Source organism: Capra hircus, chromosome 16, assembly GCF_001704415.2.
Source record: "Capra hircus breed San Clemente chromosome 16, ASM170441v1, whole genome shotgun sequence".
Classification (NCBI taxonomy): Eukaryota; Metazoa; Chordata; class Mammalia; order Artiodactyla; family Bovidae; genus Capra; species Capra hircus.
This window is the reverse complement of record NC_030823.1, coordinates 37,032,018-37,052,600: the sequence shown is the minus strand read 5'-3', so window position 1 is coordinate 37,052,600 and position 20,583 is coordinate 37,032,018. Positions and strand designations below refer to the sequence as shown.

The following is a 20,583-nucleotide window of genomic DNA, read 5'->3' as shown; positions in this document are numbered from 1 at the left end:
TTTCTCCATAGACATAATACTTTACAGGGTGGTTATTTCCCAGCTAAGCTCTTCAAGCCATGCTGAAATTTAGGTAGTTGAAATATATCACTGCCGCATCTTATCTAATCCATGAGACTGTGTTTCTCACATGTAACACTTCTGATATTGAGATACATCTTCCAGTAGATGGCAAAAGAAACCTTCCCATCAACCGTTAAAAAGATAAGTTGCGACACAGCTATTTTTCCTTTGATAAGTGTGATCTGGATAACGGTGCCTCCGGGGTTTTTAAAGTACAAATAATTATTTTTTTTATAAGATGGTAATATAGTTGGTAAAGGTAGGAAATCTTGTGCTGAACTCAGAATCATTTCCCTCTACTGGACAAGAAGATCTAAATATCTGCTATCTACTGTTTGAAATGGAATCTCCTGGAACATAGTAGATAATTTTTTAAATCTTAGGAAGATTGATTTGACTTATTCATGGACTCCAGTGGATTTTCAGACTCTGAACAAATAAAAGTGTGTTACCTATCAAAAAGTTCCAGTGGTTTTTTCCAGTGGTAGGATTCTAGGGATGTATGATTTGATTTAGGAAAATGAAAAATTAATATTTTGATAAAATATAAAATTGTCTTGTAATGTACTTTGAAATCATATTACCGGTTCTAAAAATGCTAAAAATGGTCCACATGATGAACAAGGATTAGGAAAGTAGCATGATGCTCCCCTGGTAGCTCAGCTGGTAAAGAATCTGCCTGCAATGCAGGAGACCCTGCTTTGATTCCTGGGTTGGGAAGATTCCCTGGAGATGGGATAGGCTACCCACTCCAGTATTCTTGGTCTTCCCTGGTGGTTCAGACGGTAAAGAATCCGCCTGTAATGTGAGAGACTAGGGTTCAGACCGCGGGTTGGGAAGATCCCTTGGAGGAGGGCATAGCAACCCACTCTCGTATTCTTGGCTGGAGAATCCACATGGACAGAGGAGCCTGGTGGACTAGAGTCCACGGGGTCGTAAAGGATGAGACACAGCTGAGTGACTAAGCACACACATGACGCTCGGATGCCATTCACAACAGCTGATGGAGTAAGAGTCTTCTCATTTTAAATGTGAAGGAGGTAGGGGGTCAGATATTGGTGATACTAAAGAAAGCCCAACAAAAATATATGGGTCAACATAGACAATTATCAGCAAAATGGCAGTTATTTTCAAAAGAGCAGTTATTAAATTACTAGTATGTTTTACAGCTAGAGACATCTTGGTCTTGAGAATTGCAGTGTAAAACTTTTCTTATATTCTAAGATATATAACAATATGGTATAGAAATAAATGTGAGAAGAAACAATAAATATCTCTCACAAATTACTGTATGCTTTTTAAAAATTTTTGAACTAAATACTTGTTTCTGATATTGGAGTGAAGTGAGAATAAGTGGTAAACCAAATATACTAAAATTTTTTCTTGAAATGCTTTATTTCTTTTCATTATAGAGCAATAGTATTATATAATATTAGTAAGTGAAATTTTTGCAAGATTAATTTCAAGAATCACAATTGAATAAAGGAAAGTAGATGCCTCTTGATAAAACCATGGGTATATTATATAAAACATGATCAGAAATAAATCAGGAGGGCTATATCAATATATTATATGATTAATTCAAATAAAAAAGCATTAAGAGATAGGTACAATTAATATAAATTGATAAAAGTTATAGTTATTCACATAAAATCTCAAGCACATAGAAACAAAATTGAAAATTGTTGAACATATTTATTAAAATATAATTTATATGTTGAGGTATGTTCCTTCTATTCCTGCTTTCTGGAGAGTTTTTATCATAAATGGATGTTGAATTTTGTCAAACGCCTTCTCTGCATCTATGGAGATAATCATATGGCTTTTATTTTTCAATTTGTTAATGTGGTGAATTACATTGATTGATTTGTGGATATTGAAGAATCCTTGCATCCCTGGGATAAAGCCCACTTGGTCACGGTGTATGATCTTTTTAATGTGTTATTGGATTCTGATTGCTAGAATTTTGTTGAGGATTTTTGCATCTATGTTCATCAGTGATATTGGCCTATAGTTTTCTTTTTTTGTAGTATCTTTGTCAGGTTTTGGTATTAGGGTGATGGTGGCCTCATAGGATGAGTTTGGAAGTTTACCTGCCTCTGCAATTTTCTGGAAGAGTTTGAGTAGGATAGGTGTTAGCTCTTCTCAAAATTTTTGGTAGAATTCAGCTGTGAAGCCATCTGGACCTGGGCGTTTGTTTGCTGGAAGATTTCTGATTACAGTTTCAATTTCCGTGCTTGTGATGGGTCTGTGAAGATTTTCTATTTCTTCCTGGTTCAGTTTTGGAAAGTTGTACTTTTCTAAGAATTTTTTCCGTTTCTTCCACGTTGTCCATTTTATTGGCATATAATTGCTGATAGTAGTCTCTTATGATCCTTTGTATTTCTGTGTTGTCTGTTGTGATCTCTCCATTTTCATTTCTAATTTTATTGATTTGATATTTCTCTGTTTGCTGCTTGATGAGTCTGGATAATGGTTTGTCCATTTTATTTATCCTTTCAAAGAACCAGCTTTTGGCTTTGTTGATTTTTGCTATGGTCTCTTTTGTTTCTTTTGCATTTATTTCTGCCCTAATTTTTAAGATTTCTGTCCTTCTACTAACTCTGGGGTTCTCTAATTCTTCCTTTTCTAGTTGCTTTAGGTCTAGGAGTTTTATAGTTTTCTGATCTTACATTTAGATCTTTAATCCATTTTGAGTTTTATTTTTGTGTACGGTGTTAGAAAGTGATCTAGTTTCATTCTTTTACAGGTGGTTGACCAGTTTTCCCAGCACCACTTGTTAAAGAGATTGTCTTTACTCCATTGTATATTCTTGCCTCCTTTGTCAAAGATAAGGTGTCCATATGTGTGTGGATTTATCTCTGGGCTTTCTATTTTGTTCCATTGATCTATATGTCTGTCTTTGTGCCAGTACCATACTGTCTTGATGACTGTGGCTTTGTAGTAGAGCCTGAAGTCAGGCAAGTTGATTCCTCCAGTTCCATTCTTCTTTCTCAAGATTGCTTTGGCTATTCGAGGTTTTTTTGTGTTTCCATACAAATCTTGAAATTATTTGTTCTAGTTCTGTGAAAAATGTGGCTGGTAGCTTGACAGGGATTGCATTAAATTTGTAAATTGCTTTGGGTAGTATACTCATTTTCACTATATTGATTCTTCCGATCCATGAACATGGTATATTTCTCCATCTATTAGTGTCCTCTTTGATTTCTTTCATCAGTGTTTTATAGTTTTCTATATATAGGTCTTTAGTTTCTTTAGGTAGATATATTCCTAAGTATTTTATTCTTTTCGTTGCAATGGTGAATGGAATTGTTTCCTTAATTTCTTTTTCTACTTTCTCATTATTCGTGTATAGGAATGCAAGGGATTTCTGTGTGTTGATTTTATATCCTGCAACTTTACTATATTCATTGATTAGGTCTAGTAATTTTCTGGTGGAGTCTTTAGGGTTTTCCATGTAGAGGATCATGTCATCTGCAAACAGTGAGAGTTTTACTTCTTCTTTTCCAATTTGGATTCCTTTTATTTCTTTTTCTGCTCTGATTGCTGTGGCCAAAACTTCCAGAACTATGTTGAATAGTAGCGGTGAAAGTGGACACCCTTGTCTTGTTCCTGACTTTAGGGGGAATGCTTTCAATTTTTCACCATTGAGGATAATGTTTGCTGTGGGTTTGTCATATATTGCTTTTATTATGTTGAGGTATGTTCCTTCTATTCCTGCTTTCTGGAGAGTTTTTATCATAAATGGTTGTTGAATTTTGTCAAAGGCTTTCTCTGCATCTATTGAGATAATCATATGGTTTTTATTTTTCAATTTGTTAATGTGGTGAATTACATTGATTGATTTGCGGATATTGAAGAATCCTTGCATCCCTGGGATAAAGCCCACTTGGTCATGGTGTATGATCTTTTTAATGTGTTGTTGGATTCTGATTGCTAGAATTTTGTTGAGGATTTTTGCATCTATGTTCATCAGTGATATTGGCCTGTAGTTTTCCTTTTTTGTGACATCTTTGTCAGGTTTTGGTATTAGGGTGATGGTGGCCTCATAGAATGAGTTTGGAAGTTTACCTTCCTCTGCAATTTTCTGGAAGAGTTTGAGGAGGATAGGTATTAGCTCTTCTCGAAATTTTTGGTAGAATTCAGCTGTGAAGCCGTCTGGACCTGGGCTTTTGTTTGCTGGAAGATTTCTGATTACCATTTCAATTTCTGTGCTTTTGATGGGTCTGTTAAGATTTTCTATTTCTTCCTGGTTCAGTTTTGGAAAATTGTACTTTTCTAAGAATTTGTCCATTTCTTCCACGTTGTCCATTTTATTGGCATACAACTGCTGATAGTAGTCTCTTATGATCCTTTGTATTTCTGTGTTGTCTGTTGTGATCTCTCCATTTTCATTTCTAATTTTATTGATTTGATTTTTCTCTCTTTGCTTCCTGATGAGTCTGGCTAATGGTTTGTCAATTTTATTTATCCTTTCAAAGAACCAGCTTTTGGCTTTGTTAATTTTTGCTATGGTCTCTTTTGTTTCTTTTGCATTTATTTCTGCCCTAATTTTTAAGATTTCTTTCCTTCTACTAACTCTGGGGTTCTCCAACTCTTCCTTTTCTAGTTGCTTTAGTTGCAGAGTTAGGTTATTCATTTGACTTTTTTCTTGTTTCTTGAGGTATGCCTGTATTGCTATGAACTTTCCTCTTAGCACTGCTTTTATAGTGTCCCACAGGTTTTGGGTTGTTGTGTTTTCATTTTCATTAGTTTCTATGCATATTTTGATTTCTTTTTTGATTTCTTCTGTGATTTGTTGGTTATTCAGAAGTGTGTTGTTCAACCTCCATATGTTGGAATTTTTAATAGTTTTTCTCCTGTAATTGAGATCTAATCTTAATGCATTATGGTCAGAAAAGATGCTTGGAATGATTTCGATTTTTTTGAATTTATCAAGTTTAGATTTATGGCCCAGGATGTGATCTATCCTGGAGAAGGTTCCATGAGCACTTGAAAAAAAAGTGAAATTCATTGTTTTGGGGTGAAATGTCCTATAGATATCAATTAGGTCTAACTGATCTAATGTATCATTTAAAGTTTGCGTTTCTTTGTTAATTTTCTGTTTAGTTGATCTGTCCATAGGTGTGCCATGTCTGACGTAGGGTGCAGCTTGCTTGGGGCAGGTGCATGGGGATGACCCAGAGAGATGTTGTGGGGAGGGAGGTGGGAGGGGGGTTCATGTTTGGGAACGCATGTAAGAATTTAAGATTTTAAAATTTAAAAAAAAAATAAATAAATAAATTAAAAAAAATTATTATAAAGGGAAATAAGTATAATGGCAATTTTAAAGATTTAAAAGAGAAGTAAAAAGGGAGTAGAAACTAAATAATTAGAAATACTAAATTAGTCAAAAAAAGAAGGAAGATATTATATGGGTTTAATTTTGTTATTGTTTAGTTGCTAAGTTGTGTCTGACTATTTTGCGTTCTCATGGACTATAGTCCACCAGGTTCCTCTGTCCATGGGATTTCTCAGGGAAGAATACTGGGGTGGGTTGCCATTTCCTTCTGTAGGGGATCTTCTCAATCCAGGGACTGAACTCACATCTCCTGCTTGGCAGGCAGATTCTTTACCACTGAGCAACCTGGGAAGTCCATGGGTTTAATAGTAACAGAATTCATTTATATTGTTAAATTATATAGGTATATATGAAGATATAATGTGTAAATATTTACCAAATAATACTTGATCAAAATATGAAAAGTAAAATTTATAATAAATTTATAATAAATTTTTTAAAATAAAGGAAAACCATTATGTATGTGGGAGATTTTTAACACATTTAGGTAGACCAAAAAATTAAAATATGAAGAAGGGGATTCTAATCTACAGTCTGCCTTTCCATGAACCTTGTAAAATAATATAATATTCCAAATCTTGTCTATATGTATCTTTGTATATATGCATGCATATCTTCCAGGTGACTAGGCTTTAATGAAACACTTATAGGTGCATTTTTTCTGGAGAACAAACTGATACTATCAAAAGCTCTAAGACAATTCATCTCATTTACATTACTTCGGGTTTAGGGGAAACAGATGCTAAAAGAGGATTTTAAGAAGTCTAAGAGAAGTAAAAGAGATTTCGAAGAGAAGCAGAGAAGGAAGGAAGAAGGATTAGGGTAGGAAGAGTCTTGGATTACAGCAAGTTCCAAGGAGGGTTCAGCCTGGCTGATGAGGATCTCTCAAGCTGAAGTCACCCACTGGCACCCATTGGAGTTATTTGTCCTACCGTGCTGGGTCATTGATTAGAGCAGCCCACAGGAAGTGAGGCCTCACAGACCATGTTGGCAAATCTACACAGGCAGCAGCTGTAGCTGTTGGCCAGTGAAGATCCTCCAGAGCAGGGCATTTTTATGGTTGCCTATCATTTAAATCAGGGCTTCCCTGGTGGCTCTGTGGTAAAGAAATACATCTGCAATGTATGAGACTTGGGTTCAGTCTCTAGGTTGGGAAGATCCCTTGGAGCAGGAAATGGTAACCCATCCCAGTGTTCTTCCCTGGGAAATACTATGGACAGAGGAGCCTGGCGGGCTACAGTCCATGGGATGGTAAGAGAGTCAGACATGACTTAGCGATTAACACACACACACACACACACACACACACACACACATCACTTAAACCAGAAACCTCACTCTCAGAAGGGTATTTCAAAGAAGTTTTTCAGAGCAAATACAATCTTTTGTGTACAAGGATGATAATTACAGTACTGATAAAATTTAGTTTAGAAAATGTCAAAATTTGGAAATATTCTGTTGCCATCAAAATGAAAATATGATCTTACAGAAAAGTTAAAATTAACACAAAGTAAAAATGAAAAGTAGTATAGTAGTTTATCTGCCTATTTATGCAATACAGAAAGGTTTATAAACATCAGAAAGAATAGGTGCTGAATTAGGGTGGAGGAACCTGGAGTAACTTTTCACATTGTTGGTACGTATCTATTACATTTTAAAGGTATTCAACCAGTCCAATAAGAGAGCATGAAAGCTTATTATACCTGGAGTTTAAGGCCAGGATCATGGCTTGATTGCTTATCAGACCTGTGTATGCGTCCCATAGGCTGGTAGCTGATTGCTCCTGCAAGTACCAGGAAAAAGAAAAGAATCAGTGATGATATATCTGCGGAGCTCATAACACCATGTGTAATTCTGCCTTCTACAGAGACAAAAGAGGCCAAATTGGACTTGAAACATAAGCCCAAACTTTTATAAAAGTGTTGAGACCAAACAAATTGTAATTTAAAACCTATTCATGATACTAAATGCTGGCCTTTTGTAGCCAATCATGGTTGTCTATATAATTGGCATTTCCAGATAAAATTTTGTTAGGAATGCTGTTTACCAAGTGCTCTTGTATACACTACTGTTAAGTGCAATATACTCCTTGTGGAGTCTGTCTATGAAGATACCAGCAAGGTGGTTTATGTTAGGCCTTACTGAAGAATGTCCAAACTCACACTACTATAGAATGAGAACCAGGTACAGATCAACATATAGCTGTTGATATAACTAGTTAAACTTATATATGATGTTCAGTGGCATCCCAATAAGAATTTCCAGTTTTTTATACCAGTTGGAGATCTAGAGAAGGACTATTCTTCTCTGCATATCACCCCTGTTTATGTAAGCCTCTGTTGCAATGTCACTTTCTTGTATCAGGCCCATTAGTACTGTTTATAGACATTCTCAGTATTTCTGAAATAGCTCAGAGTTCTCTTTTGGTGCATGTATGTGTGCATAGACGCTCAGTCATGTCTAACTCTTTGCGACCCCATGGACTGTAGCCCACCAGGCTGCTCTCTCCATGGAATTTTCCAGGCAAGAATATTTAAGTGGGTTGCCAATTCATACTCCAGGGGATCTTGCCAAACCCAGGGATCAAACACATGTCTCTTTACCACCACTGTGCCACCTGGGAAGCCCCTTTCTTTTAGGTACTGCTTTATAATAATGATTTTTCAAAGAGGGTTTTCTCTCTCTAGCACATAGGCAAATGGCTGCCCCTGATTGCTTCACACCCTAAAAAAGCCCATCTCCATTTGCTCAGTGCTGCTCCACTGACTCCAGCAATGAGTGCCCTGTGGGATCTATGTTCTGCCTCTGTGGAGTGTAAGAGCAATCTTGAAGGATGGAACTATATTCCTATTAAGTCCATGTTGTAGGGTGCATGTTTGAATTTTCATAAATTTCTATATTGAAATACTAACCCCAATGTAATGATATTAGGAGGCAGGATCTTTTGGTGGGGATTAGGTTTAGATGAGGTCATGAGGGATAAGACCTTTAAGCAATTAGAGCCTTTCTAAGTGAGAGCTTGCTTTCAATTTCTCTCTCTACAAAGTAAGGATACGAGGAAAGGATGGCTGTCTGAAAACCAGGAAGAGGAATCCCACCAGATACTGAATCTGCCGTTTTTTGGTCTTGGACGTCACAGCATCCAGAATTGTGAGAAATAAATTTCTGTTGTTTAAACCATTCATTCTCCTGTTGTTTAGTGCTCAGTCATGTCCAATTCTTTTGCTATCCCATGGACTGTAGCCCTCCAGGTTCCTCTGTCCATGGAATTTTCCTAGAATACTGAAGTGGCTGTGGAATACTGGAGTGGTTGCCATTTTCTCCTCCAGGGGATCTTCCCGGCCCAAGGATCAAACCCACATCTACTGCTTGGCAGGTGGATTCTTCACCACTGAGCCCCCTGGGAAGCCCACCCATTTTCTGGTCTCATATTAAACCAGCCCAAACTAACTGAAATAGTCATAGAAGCTTCCTGATTGGGGATCTTAACTAGAAAATAGCATCTTCCCACTATAGATAAGCATCCTGCTGTGACCTTTCTGGGAATCACATTGATTTTTGTCTAACACCTCTTCTCTGTGCTGTGCTCAGACTGAGTGGTGCAGAGGACTTATTTTCTTTTCTCTAAAATATTTATATTCATATTTGTATTGATTCCTAACAACATCAAATATGATTTTACTTAATCTTGAGAGAATAGGTCTTTGCTATGTTACTTATTAACACTTTGCACATTATTATTACTTAGAGAGCATGGAGCCTTCTGTATGGCAGACAGCTCTCACTGTAACATGGAAGTATAATGGTAATTCGTTTATTTTGGAAAGGCATTTTTGTCCTCATCACCACTTTCATTTGATTTTCCCAGAAATCCACTAGTTGTATTTCTTGATAATGACTAACTGAACATTTTGTCTGATATAAGCAATGATCTTCTGGTGGTATTGTCTCAGTGGCAGATTTTCTTATAAAATACATTCTAACTGAGCTTGAGTCCTTGGAAGATGACCCTTTAAATCTCAGTCACTGGTTCTCAACACTGGCAGTACATTCAGTTCAGTTCAGTTCAGTTCAGTCACTCTTTGTGACCCCATGAATTGCAGCACGCAGGCCTCCCTGTCCATCACCAACTCCCAGAGTCCACCCAAACTCATGTCCATCAAGTCGGTGATGCCATCCAGCCATCTCATCCTCTGTCGTCCCCTTTTCCTCCTTGCCCCAATCCTTCCAAGCATCAGGGTCTTTTCCAATGAATCAACTCTTCGCATGAGGTGGCCAAAGCATTGGAGTTTCAGCTTTAGCATCAGTCCTTCCAAGGAACACCCAGCACTGATCTCCTTTAGGATGGACTGGTTGGATCTCCTTGCAGTCCAAGGGACTCTCAAGAGTCTTCTCCAACACCACAGTTCAAAAGCATCAATTCTTCAGTGCTCAGCTTTCTTCACAGTCCAACTCTCACAGTACATTAAGGGCTTAAAAAATACTGATTTGAATACTGGACCACACCTTCAGAGATTTGGATATAATTAGTCTGTATTCTAGACCTGGCATCAACATTAAAAAAAAAAAAAAAAAGCTTCAAGGAAGTTTTGATGTACAGCCAGAATTGAGAAGCCCTTTTTAATCCTCCTGCTTGCCTGTGCAGTAATAATCATCGTTAAGTTGATCTATAATAATGTGGACCTCTGCTTTCCCTGTTAACTAGCCTCTCTCTTTTTCATGGAACCAGATTTGTTACCACAGATCCAGCATCATCTTATTGTTCTGTCCATATTACTTTAGCATCATATCATTTGTGGATTCACTGATTTACAACAATACTCCTTCCTTGTTATAAGCTTGCTTTCATTTTGGCTATATATACTGATAATGCTTACCTAATTCCAAAAACCAGTGTACACACTGATAAGCAATAAGGATTGTCTAACATATACAAACTGATTCTCCAGTGGTGTCAGTAGAGGAAGTTATAGAATTTAGCTAGGAATTTCTGCTTTTCCCAATTAGGCTTTTTGTTATTCAGAATATATAACATGTTCACCAGTGTTCGCAGAAATTCTTCAGTGCTTCCTCTGGGGAGATACAATTATCATTATAGCTTTAACTTCTATTATATGGATAAGTTCTCTTTTATATCATTTTCAATTACTCCTTAATCACTAGGACTCTTCATTGGAAACCTATAATAATTGACAAAATGGTCACAATCCTGGAAATGTGTACTTCGTAATATATTTCATAACACTGGATTTTAGGGCTAGTCTTATGGGCCTTAAGCTTCCATATTTATTATTTTGGTTTTCTTCTCTAAGCTAGCCATCTGCTTTATATATATTTCTTATATCATTGACATCTTTGTTCAGTATCACTTGTCATTCTTGGCCAGAAAAATTGGAGTTGTGCCAACTTGGCTAGTTTCTTGAATTTCAGATGTTTCAAATTACATACATATCGTGTGTTTCCTATGCCACCTTGGCCAGAGTATTATCATAATAATCACTATCCTGAGGGAATTTGAACTCCCCTCTTATAATTCACAAACTATCCTGGGAATGTTCAAAGGGAGCCATGGACTGGTCTTCTGAGAATAGTATGTGAGTCTGTACCCTTTCCTTCATCTCTACCTCACTAGAACATCTCTTTCTCTGACAACAGCAAACTATCAAAAGCTCAGGGCAATGGGGCATGTGAATTGAGTTACAAGTATTCGACGCCCTTGCCTCTTCATTTTGCGCTGCTGCCACACTGAAGGTAGTGATGCTGTTGCTGATGCTTTTGTGTCCCTACCAACCCTGCCAAGACTAGATGCTAAGAGAGCCGAAGGCTACACCCAGAATAAATTCACCCCCTACCCAGGTGGCTCAGAGGTAAAGAATCCACCTGCCAAGCAGGAGATGTGGGTTTGATCCCTGGGTCAGGAAGATCCCCAGAGAAGGAAATGCAACCCACTCCACTGTTCTTGCCTGGGAAATGCCTTGGACAGAGGAGCCTGGCGGGTTACAGTCCATGGGGTCGCAAAGAGTCAGATACGACTTAGTGACTAAAACAACAACCCCTCAATCCAGTTAAATTATTTTTCACTGCTTCAAAAAGCACCAGAGCCAGTGTAATTACACTGTGCACTCTCAGTGTTGTAGTTTTTTCAGTTTTCACTCGTTCTTACATTCATTTTAGACTTTAACTCTGGGGAAGATTGGTGGGACAAATTCCCAAGAGAAATTTACTATGCTGTTATATTACATAGAACTGCCCCCCTCCTTTTAAAAACGCATTCTATTTAAACTAGTTTTGTGTCTCACTTTCTTTCCTTAGAAAGTTATTTTCCAGAGAGGTGTGGGACTCTCATCTCTGCACCCTACTAAAAGTCATACTTCACAATTCTCCAGACATTTTAGGGTTTTAGTGTCAACATATTAATAGCTTGACATGTGATAGGCCCCCAAATACACACTCCCCTCATCAAAAAGCCTTTGCCATCCTTACAGATCTACCCTTTCGAACAAGCATCTTGCTATGGAAAAATAGAGAACTGAATAGCTCTTTAATATTACTGTAAGATTGCATTCCCGGGATGCAGATATTTTCAGTTGACCGTCAGCCAGTTATTTAGTATCTACCCTGTGCTAGGCACTGTGTTAAGCTGTGGGACTAGAGCAGGGGGCAAGACAGATGGTATTTGCCTATAGTTTCGTGGGTAAGTAAACTTGAAACAAGGGAAACTGGTCAAAAGAGGAATTACAGGGATTACTATGGGAATCTAATCTAGCAGAGGATATTAAGGAAAATTTGTTTTCTAAAGAAGTTTTAGACTTAAGCTTAGAGACTATAGTGGTCAGGAGAGCAGAGGAAGAGGTTTTCAAACAGAGAAACACTGGGCCTAAAGATGACTTGAGAAAGTATTTGTTGCATTACAGATGTGGTTCTCAGCCCTGGCTGAACCTTAAAATCACTTGGATCCCTTCTAAAAATACAAATGCCTAGACTACACCCCACAAAAGTGATTCAAATTCTCTGAAGATGTGGCTCCAACTACAGTATTTTAAAAGCTCCACAGACAGGTCCACTGGGTTGGCCAAAAAGTTTGTTTGAGTTTTTCCATAAGATGGTACAAAAACCCAAATGAACTTTTCAGCCAACCCAATTATATGAAGCTGGAATTGAGAACCACTGTATTGAGGTCATAAAATGAAACCATATGGATGGAGCAAAGAGAGTAAGGAGAATGGTAAGTCATGGGGCCAGAAAGGGTGGATCTCAGCTGGTCTTATTGGGAGCCCTTTTGTGAGTAAAAGGATTTAGTACTCATCTCTTAGTTCAGTTCAGTTCAGTCTCTCAGCCGTGTCCGACTCTTTGCGACCCCATGAATTGCAGCACGCCAGGCCTCACTGTCCATCACCAACTCTCAGAGCTCACGCAAACTCATGTCCATCGAGTCGGTGATGTCATCCAGCCATCTCATCCTCTGTCATCCCCTTTCTCTCCTGCCCCCAATCCCTCCCAGCATCAGAGTCTTTTCCAATGAGTCAGCTCTTCACATGAGGTGGCCAAAATTTTGGAGTTTCAGCTTTAGCATCATTCCTTCCAAAGAAATCCCAGGGCTGATCTCCTTTAGAATGGACTGGTTGGATCTCTTTGCAGTCCAAGGGACTCTCAAGAGTCTTCTCCAACACCACAGTTCAAAAGCATCAATTCTTCAGTGCTCAGCTTTCTTCACAGTCCAACTCTCATATCCATACATGACCACTGGAAGAACCATAGCCTTGACTAGACAGACCTTTGTTGGCAAAGTAGTGTCTGTGCTTTTTAATATGCTATCTAGGTGGGTCATAAATTTCCTTCCAAGGAGTAGGCATCTTTCAATTTCATGGCTGCAATCACCATCTGCAGTGATTTTGGAGCCCCCAAAAATAAAGTCTGACACTGTTTCCCCATCTATTTCCCATGAAGTGATGGGACCAGATGCCATGATGTTAGTTTTCTGAATGTTGAGCTTGAGGCCAACTTTTTCACTCTCCTTTTTCACTTTCATCAAAAGGCTTTTTAGTTCCTCTTCACTTTGTGCCATAAGGGTGGTGTCATCTGCATATCTGAGGTTATTGATATTTCTCCTGGCAATCTTGATTCCAGCTTGTGTTTCTTCCAGCCTAGCATTTCTCATGATGTACTCTGCATAGAAGTTAAATAAGCAGGGTCACAATATACAGCTTTGACGTACTCCTTTTCCTATTTGGAACCAGTCTGTTGTTCCATGTCTAGTTCTAACTGTTGCTTCCTGACCTGCATATAGGTTTCTCAAGAGGCAGGTCAGGTGCTCTGTATTCCCATCTCTTTCAGAATTTTCCACAGTTTATTGTGATCCACACAGTCAAAGGCTTTGGCATAGTCAAAAAGCAGAGATAGATGTTTTTCTGGAACTCTCTTGCATTTTTGATGATCCAGCGGATGTTGGCAATTTGATCTCTGGTTCCTCTGCCTTTTCTAAAACCAGCTGGAATATCAGGAAGTTCACGGTTCATTTTTTGCTGAAGCTTGGCTTGGAGAATTTTGAGCATTACTTTACTAGCGTGTGAGATGAGTGCAATTGTGTGCTAGTCTGAGCATTCTTTGGCATTGCCTTTCTTTGGAATTGGAATGAAAACTGACCTTTTCCAGTCTTGTGGCCACTGCTGAGTTTTCCAAATTTGGTGGCATATTGAATGCAGCACTTTCACAGCATCATCTTTCAGGATTTGAAATAGCTCAACTGGAATTCCATTACCTCCACTAGCTTTGTTTGTAGTGATGCTTTCTAAGGCCCACTTGACTTCGTATTCCAGGATGTCTGGCTGTAGTTGAGTGATCACGCCATCGTGATTATCTGGGTCATGAAGATCTATTTTTACAGTTCTTCTGTGTATTCTTGCCACCTCTTCTTAATATCTTCTGTTCTGTTAGGGCCATATCATTTCTGTCCTTTATTGAGCCCATCTTTGCATGAAATGTTCCCTTGGTATCTCTAATTTTCTTGAAGAGATCTCTAGTCTTTCCCATTCTGTTCTTTTCCTCTATTTCTTTGCACTGATCACTGAGGAAGGTTTTCTTATCTCTCCTTGCTATTCTTTGGAACTCTGCATTTAGATGCTTATATCTTTCCTTTTCTCCTTTGCTTTTCGCTTCTCTTCTTTTCACAGTTATTTGTAAGGCCTCCCCAGAGAGCCATTTTGCTTTTTTTGTATTTCTTTTCCATGGGGATGATCTTGATCCCTGTCTCCTGTGCAGTGTCACAAACCTCTGTCCATAGTTCATCAGGCACTCTATCAGATCTAGTCCTTTAAATCTATTTCTCACTTCCACTGTATAGTCATAAGGGATTTGATTTAGGTCATACCTGAATGGTCTAGTGGTTTCCCTACTTTCTTCAATTTAAGTCTGAATTTGGCAATAAGGAGTTCATGATCTGAGCCACAGTCAGCTCCTGGTCTTGTTTTTGCTGGCTGTATAGAGCTTCTCCATCTTTGGTTGCAAAGAATATAATCAATCTGATTTTGGTGTTGACCATCTAGTGATGTCCATGTGTAGAATCTTTTCTTGTGTTGTTGGAAGAGGGTTTTTGCTATGACCAGTGCGTTCTCTTGGCAAAGCTCTATTAACATTTGCCCTGCTTCATTCCGTATTCTAAGGCCAAATTTGCCTGTTACCCCAGGTGTTTTTTGACTTCCTACTTTTGCATTCCAGTCCCCTCTAATGAAAAGGACATTTTTTTGGGTATTAGTTCTAGAAGGTCTTGTACTTATCGCTAAGGCCAATAAAAGTGAAAGTCAATCAGTTGTATCTGACTGTTTGCAACCCCATGGACTATACAGTCCATGGAATTCTCCAGGCCGGAATACTGGAGGGGGTAGCCTTTCCCTTCTCCAGGTGATCATCCCAACCCAGGGATCGAAGCCAGGTGTCCCACATTGCCGATGGATTCTTTATAGCTGAGCCACAAGGGAAGCCCACAAGGCCAGTGGGAGCCATTTAATAGAAGGAGGGATAAGACCACAGGGCTGCTTTGTAGAGACTTGATTGAATGAGATAAAGTTGTTGCCAAGAGAATGTTATCAAAGAGAGATTGTAATAGACTAGGATTAGAATGTTGGCAGTAGAAAAAGAGAGATGCATAGTGACTGGGAGTAATATCAAATGCTGCTTAAAGGTCATACAAGAAAACTATCCGTTGGATTTGAGACATGAAAACTATTTGAGACCTGGAGGGTTTTTGTAGATGCCAAGACTGGCAGGTCATCATGCTGAGTATTCAGCTCAAGTTTTATTCTCGGATCTGAGGTTCTCAGCTATCTTCAGACACAAATGAAGCTATACACAAATAAACAAAGAAAAAAATTCTACTAGTCAAAGATTGCTTTTCCTTTCTACAAGAAAGACCAAAGTCAACAAGTGAGACACTCAAAACAAAACAAAAACAAGCTGTGTTATTGTGACAAAACCATTTCATTTGTTCCCATTTCAGAACCATGTATACTGGGGACAATACTTGTCACTTATTGATTCTGGTGTGACATCATTGAAACTTGATGTTCTATGCCTAGAGACCTTATATAATACCTTTTCCTATCTCATTTTTCTCAGCTGGATTTCTGCCCCTTGTGCTTTCTCTGATTTCTCTACTCCAAACAGAGCAGTGAACATTTCTGTCGAACTCATTATCGATGGTCACTATAGTATACTTTCTTGAGGCATCTCAGAAGTTATAGCATGACTGTAAAAGTAGACAACCTTTTCAGAGACCCAAATATCCCTCACTTCCTTCACTTCCAAAGGGGAAGATTTCCATTTTGTTTGATTGGGGCCAGTAAAAAGAGGAACTTTTTCAAGCTCAGGTGTACATGGACATCGTAACCAGTTAATATATCCAGTATCACTGCCTAGTATCAATAGTATCAGTACTTAAGTCTAAGTCTTAATATGACTTCATTCTAAACCTTTTTGGTGATTGTCCACTTTGGAGCCCTATATGTTCATATATATCCACTTCAATATCTGAGAGAATTTTGCTGATAAAACTTAATGGTTTCTTCCTCTTTCATTTTTCAAAACTATAATTGTATAAACCATCAGAACTAGTAATACAGTATTATCAGTACATAAACACAAAAAACCATGAGCAGAACAGGTGATGAAGCTGTCATATTCATATCAACTTCAGTGGTTCAAGAGGATGAGCATTACTAGTTACTTTTATTTCTCAAGGCTCCTTATAACCCATTCCTCTAATAAATCCCCAATTTAGACCTAGATTAGACCTCTGAGTTAGGTCAATATGGATTATTGTAATAACATAAACATTCTTCACATCTCTTCTATGGTATCTGTGGAAGCAGAACACATTTTTTCCAAATGATTAATAAGGTTTTGCCAGTTGGTGATACAGACATTGTTTCCTAATCCCCACATTTTAGAAAGGCCTCTAGAACAGGTCAGGAAGATCTCCTGGAGAAGGAAATGGCAACCCACTCCAGTATTCTTGTCTGGAAATTCCCATGAACGGAGGAGCCTGGTGGGCTACAGTCCACGGGGTCCCAAAGAGTTGGACGCAACTGAGCAACTTCACTAGAAGAGGCACTTATTTTGGAACAATTTCAATTTAGCTTTACCTAGTCCATCTAGGCAATGGCACCCCACTTCAGTACTCTTGCCTGGAAAATCCCATGGATGGAGGAGGCTGCAGTCCATGGGGTCGCTGAGAGTTAGATACAACTCACTTTCACTTTTCACCTTCATGCATTGGAGAAGGAAATGGCACCCCACTCCAGTGTTTTTGCCTGGAGAATCCCAGGGATGACAGAGCCTGGTGGGCTGCCATCTATGGGGTCGCACAGAGTCGGACACGACTGAAGCGACTTAGCAGCAGCAGCAGTGGCAGTCCACCTGGGACTTCAATTTCCCATCTGTTATGCCTTTTATTTTCCACTTTGACAAAACTCATGTTATCTGTGAACACTAGTAGTTCTAGGTAACTCATATTACCTAACTGCTTATCTGTTTAGTGTTGAAAAGTTCCTCTTTAAATGAATAAATCGTCAATGGGCAGAAAAATCCTTTATTATTATCCTCATCAGTGAATGCTATATGATAACTGGAAGCAGTAACACTGACTTAGCAAGTGTAACCCATGGAGAACCATTAACATTCCAGCAAGTAGTCTGATAACTCTTGAAGGCAAGATAGAGGGTATTAGCTCAGTGATTATGTTAATACATGGAATTAAAAAAACTTCCATATTTCTTTTTACTGTTACTCTTGGACAGACATTTAGCAATAGCAGTTAGAATGGAAAAGCTACATTCTAACTATATAGATACCTAAGGCATTAATCTCTCCTCACAGAGTCCTTCTAGAGCAGTGTTGAAGTTGTCTTGTCAGTGAACATTCAATGTGCCAAATCACTAAGACACAGACCTCAGTCTCTCCACAAGGAGAGACTCTTTGGTTATGTCCTGAGTTGATTCTTCAGTATGTTTCCACACGTCTCAGATCAAAGCCAGGAGATCGTGGGATTTCTTAAAATGTTACAGTATAATATCTAATAGGAGTCTCAGGGGAAAGAATGAAGAAACCCTGAGGAAGAAAACTGTCCAAACAATAGAGATAGGGGCTTCCTTGATGGCTCAGTGGTGAAGGATTTGCCTGCCAGAGTAGGAGACATGAGTTCGATCCCTGGTCCGGGAAGATCCTACATGCCGGAGAGCAAATAAGCACATGCTCCACAGCTACTGAGCTTGTACTTTAGAACCCAGGAGCTCCAACTACTAATGCCCGTGTGCCCTGCACTCTGTGCTCCGCAACAAGAGAAGCCCGCACACCAACAACTAGAGAGTAGCCCCTGCTTGCCGCAGCTAGAGAAAAGCCTGTGCAGCAATGCAACCCCACACAGCCAAAAAATTAATAAATAAATTCTTTAAAAAATAATACAAGACCGTGGTGGATTCATGTCAATGTATGGCAAAACCAGTACAGTATTTTAAAGTAAAATAAAGTAAAAATAAAAAATTTTAAAAAATATGTAAAAGTAAACCAAAATAATATTTTACATTAAAAAAATAATAATACAAGATAGTTTCTCAAAGATAAATGGGCTGGAATCTTGAGATTGAAATATGGGTAAGTACCTAACATATTTGTATAAAAAATGCACCTAAAACTATTGTTATGAAATTTCACTTTAACCAAGATGAAGAAAAATCTTAAAGGCTTCCAGAGAAATAAAACAGATGACTAAGGCTACAGAATCAGATCATTATCAGATTTTTCATTGATTATACTGTATACCAGAAAAATGTAAGTTGTGCCTTCAATTTTATTGTTTAAAGAAAATGATTTGCAACCTAGGGAAATGGCTAGAATCATCACTGATGATAGCTGTTTTTATAATTATATTTAAAAAATTTCATTTATATTGTATTATTTAAAAGATGGAAGCATACTACTTTTACAAAACTAAAAAAAGCCATTTAAAATTGATCATATATCTACTTCACATGCACACACACAAATCTCTAAGTTCCCAGAACAGAAATTGTGCAGGTCACATTTTGCTGCAACAATACTATCAGATTATATGTTAAAAATAAAAGAATGAAACAATGGATATGTATATGTAAAAGGATGAATTTATATTCCTACCTCACACCTAAACAAAAATAACTTAAAATAGAGTATAGATCTAAGTGTAAGAGCTACAACTGTAAAATCTCTAGAAGAAAATGCAGGAGAAAATCTTTGTCACTTTTGGTTTAGGCAGCATTTTCTTAGATACAGCCCCCAAAGCACAGTCAACAAAAGAAAAGAAAAATTAGATTTGATCAATACTAAACATTTTGCTTTTCATAAATACACAATTAAGGAAAAGAAAAAAAGTCAATGTGCTGGGAGAAAATATTTACAAATCATATATTCTACACTCAATAACTGTAAATATATAAAATACTCCTAGAAAAATTATTAAGAAATATTTAAGGTATACATGAAAAAAACTTTACTGAAGATTCAAGTAAATGAGAGAATAAAACATGTTCCTGATGATAAGAATTTAAATGATGTCTCCATAAACTAGTCTATAAATTTTGTATTTATTGCTGTTGTTCAGCTGCTAAGTCATGTGTGACTCTTTGTGACCCTGCGGAGTGCAGCACACTAGTCTTCCTTGTCCTTCACTATTTCCCAGAGTTTGCTCAAACTCACGTCCATTGAGTTGATGAAGCCCTCCAACCATCTCATCCTCTGTCACCCCCTTCTCCTCCTGCCCTCCATCTTTCCCAGCATCAGGGTCTTTGCCAATGAGTCACTTCTTTGCATCAGGTGGCCAAAGTATTGGAACTTCAGTTTCAGCATCAGTCCTTCCAATGTATATTCAGGGTTGATTTCCTTTAGAATTAACTGCTTTGATCTCCTTGCTGTCTAAAGAACTCTTAAGAGTCTTCTCCAGCACTGCAGTTCGAAAGCATCAATACTTCAGTGCTCAGCCTTCTTTATGGTCCAGCTCTCACATCCATACATGACTACTGGAAAAACCATAGTTTGACTATATGGACCTTTGTTGGAAAACTGATGTTTCTGCTTTTTAATATGCTGTCTAGGTTTGTCATAGCTTTTCTTCCAAAGAGCAAGTGTCTTTTAATTTCATGGCTGCAGTCACTGTCCTTGGTGGTTTTGGAGCACAAGAAAGGAAAGTCTGTCACTGTTTTCATTTTTTTCCCCATCTATTTGCTATGAAGTGATGGAACTGGATGCCATGATCTTAGTTTTTGAATGTTGAGTGTTAAGCCAACTTTTTCACTGTCCTCTTTCACTTTCATAAAGAGGCTCTTGAGTTCCTCTTCACTTTCTGCCGTTAGGGTGATATACAATTTAGTATAATTCTAATCAAATGCCAAAAGAAATTCTAGGAGAAATTTAAAAGTACAATTCAAAGTTTTTCTGAAAGTGGGGACTTCTCTGGTGGTCCAGAGGTTAAGACTCCACACTTCCACTGCAGAGGGCATGACCTAGGTGTAGAAACTAAGATCTCAGATGCAGCACAGTGTGACCAAAACAAAAAAGTTAATCTGTAATGGCCTATACAGAAAAAAATATATAAAAAAGAGTGGATAAATATATATGTATAAGTAATTACTCTCCTGTACACCTGAAACTAATGC

At 38.1% G+C, this 20,583-nt stretch overlaps 1 protein-coding gene across 1 annotated transcript in view; it reads right to left on the bottom strand.

Annotated features, from left to right (window-relative positions):
* Positions 1 to 20,583, bottom strand: part of MROH9 (maestro heat like repeat family member 9) — a 94,609-nt gene that overhangs the window by 67,540 nt on the left and 6,486 nt on the right. The window contains exon 3 of the mRNA XM_018059940.1: positions 7,108 to 7,187. Coding sequence (XP_017915429.1) covers positions 7,108 to 7,187 — 80 coding nt within the window. The remainder of the gene's footprint in view (positions 1 to 7,107; positions 7,188 to 20,583) is intronic.